This window comes from Psammomys obesus, unplaced genomic scaffold (genome assembly GCF_907164565.1).
Source record: "Psammomys obesus unplaced genomic scaffold, mPsaObe1.curated_primary_1811, whole genome shotgun sequence".
NCBI lineage: Eukaryota > Metazoa > Chordata > Mammalia > Rodentia > Muridae > Psammomys > Psammomys obesus.
The window spans coordinates 5,975,974-5,984,090 of record NW_026591598.1 but is presented as its reverse complement, the minus strand read 5'-3'; the positions used below and the strand labels follow the sequence as shown (position 1 = coordinate 5,984,090).

The 8,117-nt window shown below is 43.9% G+C and overlaps 1 protein-coding gene across 2 annotated transcripts in view; it reads left to right on the top strand.

Annotated features, from left to right (window-relative positions):
* The first annotated feature begins 7,732 nt into the window (after positions 1-7,732).
* Positions 7,733-8,117, top strand: part of Zmym4 (zinc finger MYM-type containing 4) — a 122,927-nt gene continuing 122,542 nt past the window's right edge. The window contains exon 1 of one of the 2 annotated variants that reach the window (XM_055610978.1): positions 7,733-8,069. In XM_055610978.1, coding sequence (XP_055466953.1) covers positions 8,031-8,069 — 39 coding nt within the window. In that variant the 5' untranslated portion in view covers positions 7,733-8,030. The remainder of the gene's footprint in view (positions 8,070-8,117) is intronic. The other variant, XM_055610977.1, reaches the window with a different exon arrangement.

The window sequence follows — 8,117 nt, the reverse complement described above, 5'->3', positions numbered from 1 at the left end:
TCTATCTATCTATCTATCTATCTATCTATCTATCTATCTATCTATCTGTTTTTTTGAGAAAGGGTCTTTCTACAGAACTCTGGATGTCCTGGAACTCGCTATGATACCAGGCTGGCCTCAAACTCACAGACACCTGCCTGACTCTGCCTAGCAAGTGCTGGGATTAAAGGTGTGTGACCTCAGGCCTTGCTATGGTCACACCGTAGCCAACGGGGGTGAAGCAAAAATCAGCAGTGATGGTGACTCTGCAGGGCATTTTCCAGAGATTAAACATTAAATTGAAAAAAAAAAAACACAATCAAATGGTCAATCGATCAATCAATTAGTAAACAAATAAATACTAGATGGAGCACTGACCAACCTTCATCTCCTCCTCCTCTTCTTTTGAGCACTGACTTCTGAAGATGGTTTGACCCTTAGGTGCACAGCTTCCTCTTTCCAACCTGCTCCTGCCGTCTGCTTTCTGGCTTTTCTTTACTGTTGCAGACTCAAACACTATGTCAATTTGGAGAGTCTTTGACACTGTTTTGCTCACTCAGTATTTTCTATATATTTAGAGATGCATTACTGTTTTTAAGGAACTTTGGTAATTCCGAATCATCTTAAGAGAAAATCCTTTGTTTTAAAATTATTTTACTTTTATGTGTGTGGATGTTTTGCCTGCATGTATGCTTGTGTCTCCAGTGTCTGCCTGAGGGTGTTGGATCCCCTGGCACCGGAATTGCAGACAGTTGTGAGATGCCGTGTGGGTGCTGGAAATTGAACTTGAGTCCTCCAGAAGAGCAGCCATTGCTCTTAACCACTTAATCATCTCTCTAGCTCCACATATACTTTATTGAGCTACATTCTTTTTTAACTACAATTTCATTTCTCTACTTTTTTTTTTTGGCCATTTTTATAAGTCAGAATTCTCTAGAGAAACAGAATAGATTGAATCTATCTATCTGCACATACATGGCATATGTGTGTATATGTATAAACATACATGTACACACATATCTATCTATGTATCTAAGTATCTATCTGAAGGGGATTTATTAAAGTGGCTTATAGGCTGTGGTCCTTCTAGTCCAACAATGGCTGTCTACCAATAGAAAGTGCAAGAATCCAGGTCAGTCCAAAAGACTGGATGTTTTAGCTGCTCTTCAGTATATGTCCAAATCCTGAAGAAGTAGGCTCTAATGCCGTTGAAGGAATGCTCTTCTAGTGAGAGAGAAGACAAGCAGGAAAAGAACAAGCATGTCCTTCTCCATGTCCTTTACATTGCCATGAGAAGGTGTGACCCAGATTTAAGATTTAAGGTGGTTCTTCCTTAAATAATTCAGTCAGGAAAAAAATTTTCTCCAGGTATGCTTAGCCGTTTGGGGTTTAGTTAGTTCCAGATGTGGTCAAGTTGATGACCAAGAATAGCCATCACACCAGGTCTTTTTCTGTAGCCCATGTTGACTTGAAACTTGTTTTGTAGACCAGGCTGGCCTATAACTCAGAGAGATCTGCCTGCCCCTGTCTCCTCAGTGCTGGGATCAAAGGTGTATGCCACTATGTTCATCCCTCTGCTCTTACAGAGTTTCTCTGTGTAGTGTTGGCTGTCCTGGACTCACTCTGTAGACCAGTGTGGCCTCCAATTCACAGAGACCTGCCTGCTTCTGCCTCCCTTACTGCTGGGATTAAAGGAGTCTGCCACCACTGCCTGGCTATGGACTGTATTTCTGTTAAGGAAAAAAAAAAAAAAAAAAGAAAAATTAAACCAGGCACGCTGATGCACGCCTGTAATCCCAGCACTAGGGAGGCCAGCCTTGTCTTCAGAGTGAGTTCAGGACAGCCAAGGCTACACAGAAAAACAAAAAAACAAAACAAAACAAAAAACCAAAAAACTAGAAATGCAAGCAAGCAAACAAGCTGGATGTGGTGGTGCATGCCTGTGATCCCAGCACTCTGGAAGGCTGAAGTAGGCGGATCATTCTGATTTTGAGGCCAGCCTGGTTTACATAGTGAGTGCAGGATAACCAAGGCTACACAGAGAAACCTTGTCTCCAATAATAATATGAAAGAAGGAAAGAAAGAAAGAAAGGAAGGAAGGAAGGATGGAAGGAAGGAAGGAAAAAAGGAAGAAAGAAAAAGAAAGAGAAAGAAAATAATTTGGGTTGGGTGGTGGTGGTGCATATCTTTAATCCCAGTACTCAAGAGGCAGAGGCAGGCAGATTTCTGTGCGCTCTTGGCCAGCCTGGTCTACAGAACAAGTTCCAGGACAGCGAAGGCTACAGAGAAACTCTGTCTTTAAAGGCCAAACCAAAAACTAAACATTTGTTTAGTGTGTTGTGTTCTAGCCAGGACAACTTGCAAGACTCAGTTCTCTCCTTCTACCCTTTGGTTTTCTAGGCTTGATGTCAAGTGCCTTTACCCCCTGAGGCACTTCAACAGCTCACTGACAGATTTTTATTGGCCTCACAAACTTCTGGCTTTCCTCTTCTATTGTGCAGCCTCTTTCTCTTCCTGAGCCATGTCAGCCTGCCTCCAGGCTTAGTGCCTTTTATAGCCCCTGGGAAATCCTCTCTAGTCTATAGCTTATACTGATGACTTCCCCTATTCTGCTGACCTTCCCCTCCCTGCTTTCATCTCCAGCTCTGTTATCTCTTCTGAAGCTCAGGCTCCAGGGTCCAGCTGCCTACTTGACACTTGCCTTGAGATGTGTGGGACATGTCTCAAATTCAACTTGCCCAAGACATTCTTCCCACTCCCTCAAATGTACTCCACTTCATTTCAAATAACAGTCTACACCAATCACATAGTTATTAAGGTTGACAAGCAGACAGCCAATTGAGTCAGCCCAGGCAGTCTCTCTGCCCCTTAATCATTTAGCAAAGGAACATTTATTTGCAGGGTTCTTTTAGTAATGATGTCTACATAATTCTTGTCAATAAAACCTGCGTGTGCCTGGGCCTTCTCTTTTCCTACCTACACTTTGGCATCACTTTCATTCACATGTGGCCAGCTCTTTGTCATGTGGCCCTAGTCTGCCAGTTGTCTCTGTTTTTCAGAGCCGGAAGGAATTCTTTTGGTATTGAAGAGTTGGAGTAGGGAGACTGATGCCCAGGCCTTTTGACTGATTCCCTGCCCCTCCTTTTTATTAAATATTTATTAAATATTTTTATTAGATGCCAGGCTCGGGGCTGGAGAGATGGTTTAGTGGTTAAGAGGGTTAAGAGCACTGGCTGTTCTTTCCAAAGTACCTGGGTTCAATTCTCAGCTACCCACCTGACAGCTCATAACTGTCTGTAATTCCAGTTCCAGGAGATCTGACACCCTCACACAGACATACATGCAGGCAGAACACTAATGCACATAAAATAAACTTAAACAAGTTATTAAGTGCCAGGTTCAGTGTCACAACCTTATGGTTTATTTATCTGTTCTAGATAGAAGAAGTGTGTTCTCTGGAGTGTGAGAGAACTCTGGGTATGATTCTTACTATTTGCACAACTAACTAGATCAAATGTAACAAAGGCAATCCAGCAAGTTGTTTTTCATTCCATTAAGCCTATTCTAATCTTTTCTGATTGGAGAAGTTCTTCTCGGGGATATCCTTTAGACAAGGTTGACAATGAAGTCTGATTAAAGATGTTGAAAACTGGCTGGGCAATGGTGGTGCATGCCTTTAATCCCAGCACTCAGGAGGCATAGGCAGGCAGATTTCTGTGAGTTCAAGGCCAGCATGGTCTACAGATTGAGCTCCAGGTCAGCAAATGCTACACCGAAAAACCCTGTCTAAAAAAAAAAAAGTTGAAAATTGAATCAGCTTGATATTTGCAAAAGATCAACCTCTGTTATATCTTAGATTTATTTCTTAACTTTAGATGTCAGAAAAATGAATTTGTAGGTGAATTATCACATTTTAAATGCTGGAATATAACTTTTAAATTAGAAAAGATAAAATGAATAAATAATAAAACAAAACATTGGGCTTGAGCTCTGCGGGTGAGAGAACTTGCTGTAGAAACCTGAAGATGACCTATGTTGGATCTTTGAATACCACAGTGGAAGGAAAGACCCAGTTCCCAGAAAGATGTCCTTTGATCTGCACACGTGCCTGCACTCACTCCTCCAAACCTCCCAGATCTCTCTCTCTCTCTTTCTCTCTCTCTCTCTCTCACACACACACACACACACACACACACAAATAATATAAATATGCTTCAGCTGAGCAGTGGTGGAATAAGCCTTTAATCCTAGCTCTAGGGAGGCAGAGGCAGGCAGATCTCTGCCTGGTCTCTGTGAGTCCAGGACAACCAAGGCTACAGAGAGAGAGAGAGAGAGAGAGAGAGAGAGAGAGAGAGAGCCCACGCCAGGCCTGGTCTCTCTCTTTCTCTTTTGACCTGTGGATCAGGATGTAGCTCTCAGCTACTGCTCCAGTATGACATTCCCTGCCCAAACTGAAAGGGTAAGCAGGTCTATTGTTATTGTTGTTATTATTATTGGTTTTTCAAGACAGAGTTTCTCTGTGTAGCCCTTGCTATCCTGGAATAGGCTCTGTATACCAGGACAGCCTTGAGCTCGCAGAGATCAGTCTGCCTTTACCTCCTGAGTTCTGGGATTCAAGGTGTGCACTATAAGAGTTGCCCTTGGTCATGATGTCTCTTTACAGCAATAGAGCAGTTTTTAAGACACTTTACCAAGAATTGAATGTGTTCTAAGAGATTTGCAGGTGTCTACTAATTTAATCCTTCCACTTCCCATTTCCATATGAGAAAATCAAGTCACAAAACAATCAACTTAACTAACATCATATAACTTTGCACAGACAACCCAGATACGCATCTGTCTGTCAGACAGATTTGGCCATTGGGTCACTAATTTACAGCCTTTATGAAATTTCAAGTGTCCCAGGAAGTATGTATGTTTGCATTTTGTTTTGGTTTTTCCGTTAAGTGACCTTGGACCAGTCTCTTGATCTCTATAAACCTCTCCATAAAATTAGGTTAACTCTATGGTGCTTCCCTACATGCTGGCTTTCTCTTTTCTCCTTCCACATAAATATTTGCATCAAATATCCCTGGCACAGTTGTACATTATCTAGACCACTCCTATTATTCAAGACCCAACCTATTAGACCTCTAGAAACTTCCTGCTGAGGTGGAAAGCCTTAGTTTGAGAGTCAGTCCTGATGCTTTTTTTTTTAAGATTTATTTGTTATGTAGGTAAGTGTTCTATCCGCATGTATACCTGCATGCCAGAAGAGGGCATCAGAACCCAGTATACATGGTTGTGAGCCAGAACGTGATTGCTGGGAATTGAACCCAGGACCTCTAGAGCAAATAGTTCTTTTAACCACTGAGCCATTTCCCCAGCCCAGTCCTGATACTTTGTTTTTTTTTTTTAATATATAACATTTATTATTTTTTTTTTATTTTATGTACATTGGTGTTTGACTGCATGTATGTCTATGTGAGGGTGTTGGATCCCCTGGAACAGGAGTACAGACAGTTGTGAGCTGCCATGTGGGTGCTTGGAATTGAACTCAGATCCTCTAGAAGAGCAGTCAGTGTTCTTAACCACTGAGCCATTTCTCCAGCCCTGATGCTTTTACTGCCAGTTACCTTGTTTTGTTTTTTAGTCTTTTTGTTATTTTTCCAGAGCTGAGGACCGAACACAGGGCCTTGTGCTTGCTAGGCAAGCACTCTACCACTGAGCTAAATCCCCAACCCCCTGATGCTTTTTCTAATCTGTTGTATGACCTTGTGCCATTCACATCTTATCTGGGCTTTGATTTCATCTTAAAATATGGAAATGGGCCTGGAGGTGTGTCTCATTAGTAGAAGGCTTTCTTAGCATGTATGAAGGAGGTCCCTAGCACTGCAGAGGAAGAAAAAATATAGTATAATTGAACTAAATCAATACACTGAAACAGTTTTGTTTTTTTTTTTTTTGTTTTTTTTTTGTTTTTTTTTTTAAAGGCTCATCATTTTTCTAATGATAGGAGGGATCATGAGAGTAGAGGAAGAGAGAGGGCAAGGCTGAAGCTGGCTGAAGTTGAAGCTGTCTTCCCTGCATTCAGCTGAAAATTAGAAGTTCCATTTTTCTGCTTTTCAAGACAGGGTTTCTCTGTGTAGTCCTGGGACTCATTGATCTGCCTGCCTCTGTTGGGATTAAAGGTGCAGGCCACCACTGCCCAGCTAGGAGTTACACTTATAAGCTGTTAGAGCTTATCAGAAAGGAGTATTGTACAACCCACAGAAATGGTGAAAACCATTCAGCCTTTTATTTCCCTACATTCCCTGAAAATGTCTTTAACTTTTCTGTTTACTTTTGCCTTGGACATGTAACAAAAAAGTCTACAATGTTAAGAAAAATATTCTTTGGAGGAAATGAATATATTTCTTTCTGTTCTACTTATGAGTGATACTAAAGACAACAGGAGCTTCTAGGTCACCTTTGAGTAAGTATTGTCATGGAGAATGACAACCCTTCAATCAGAGATTTAATTTTTTTTTTTTTTTGTAATCAGTTCTTTGTAAATTTACTATCATCTCAGCACTGTAAACACTTGGGTGGTCAAGGCAGGAGGATCACACATTCCAGGCCAGCCCGAGTTACTTAGCAATCCAGTCCAAACCAACCCAACCCCAACCAACCCAAACGATCTCCTTGTACTTCTTGCTGTATGTCTCTGTGTTGTTCCTAAGTCATCACTAAGATTTCCATTTGGGGATTTTGGGACTAGACCAGTCAGAGGAATGGATCAGAGAAATGAATCAAGCTCTCATCCTCCTTGGCTTTCTTCTGTGTGTTCCAGGAAAGATAAGAGCCCCATCTTATTCTTGGATTTTCTGCTTTTAACAGTTCGACTTTTAACCTTTAAGTCAGATCCTCAAGTTCCTTCAAGTGGAGGCAACTGATGGCACACAGCAGTCGCAGGTTGTCACTAGGTTGCTCCCAGGAGAGCAACCACGTCCTTGAAGTATCAGGGCTTTTTTTTATGTTACTTTCCATTTTATGTTCTTTTTTGCCTTGAGGACAGTTTTGTGCGTTCCAAATCCTGGAGAACTGAAATTCCAGTCTGGGTTCTGGATCCTCACCAGCTGCTCAAGATCTTGAGGTTCACTGATTTACTTCAAATGACCATGCTGAAATGTTAACTTTGAAAGCAATGGAGTAGATGGTTTCCAAGATCCTTCCGCATTTTGTTATTCTAATAACAAGTAACTATTGAAGAAATTAACTTCAGTTGTGGGTTCTGTCTTCAAAACCACCAATGGATCTGATTTAAGGTTGGAAGTTGGTTCTTCATGGCCTATGGCCTTTACTTCTTGGCAAGCTGTTGGTATGTCCTTGAGATAACCGTCTTGTGTTCTTCTTGGTTGGGATTCTTCATGTTCAAAGGTTCACTGAGACCTTCAGCTCATCAACATTTTCTTCTTTCAGCAACATCTCTGTAGTCAGGTGTAGAGTGGTGATGTGAACCCCTCACTGACATTTCCCCCAGCCCTCCAGACAGTCCTTTCATTCAGATCCTTCGTCAAGGTCCCTTTAAGGGAGCGGCCATAGTTGAGTGGTGGGAGCAGCTGCTGGCAGCAAAGAGACTAGCAGGATTTGGCCTAGTCTGGGCCACTCACCGCGCACGCTCAGGACTGGGGGCTTGGTGGGAAAGGGAGGAGGGGCTTGGAGCGCGCCTGCGCAACAGGGGCGCGCGCAAGGGGCTGGTTTGGAGATCCCTTTAAGAAACCGCAGGCGGAGGAATTTCTCTGAGAGAAAATAATCCTACTCACGGGGCCCCTTGGAGGCCATTAACCCCCCGAGTCCCGGCCCCCCTGCCCCGGCAGGCCCTCGCGCCGACGCGCACGTCCGTGGGACCCCAGGAGCTGCGGCTGGCGCGCGCGGGCCTCCGCCCCCTCGTCCCTCCCGCGCCGGGCCGGGCGGGGGCCAAGGGGACCGGACCGCCGCGAGCTGAGCGCGGTGTCTGCAGTGTGGGCGGGGGCCGAGAGGGGCCGCGGCCGCCGCGCCGGGAGCCGCCGCCGTACCGAGCGGGGCCCAACATGGCGGAGCGGGAGGTGGAGACCGGCCCCCGAAAGAGGGTAGGTGAGGGGAGGCCGCGGGCGCGCTGCGGGCTGCGGGCGGGCTGG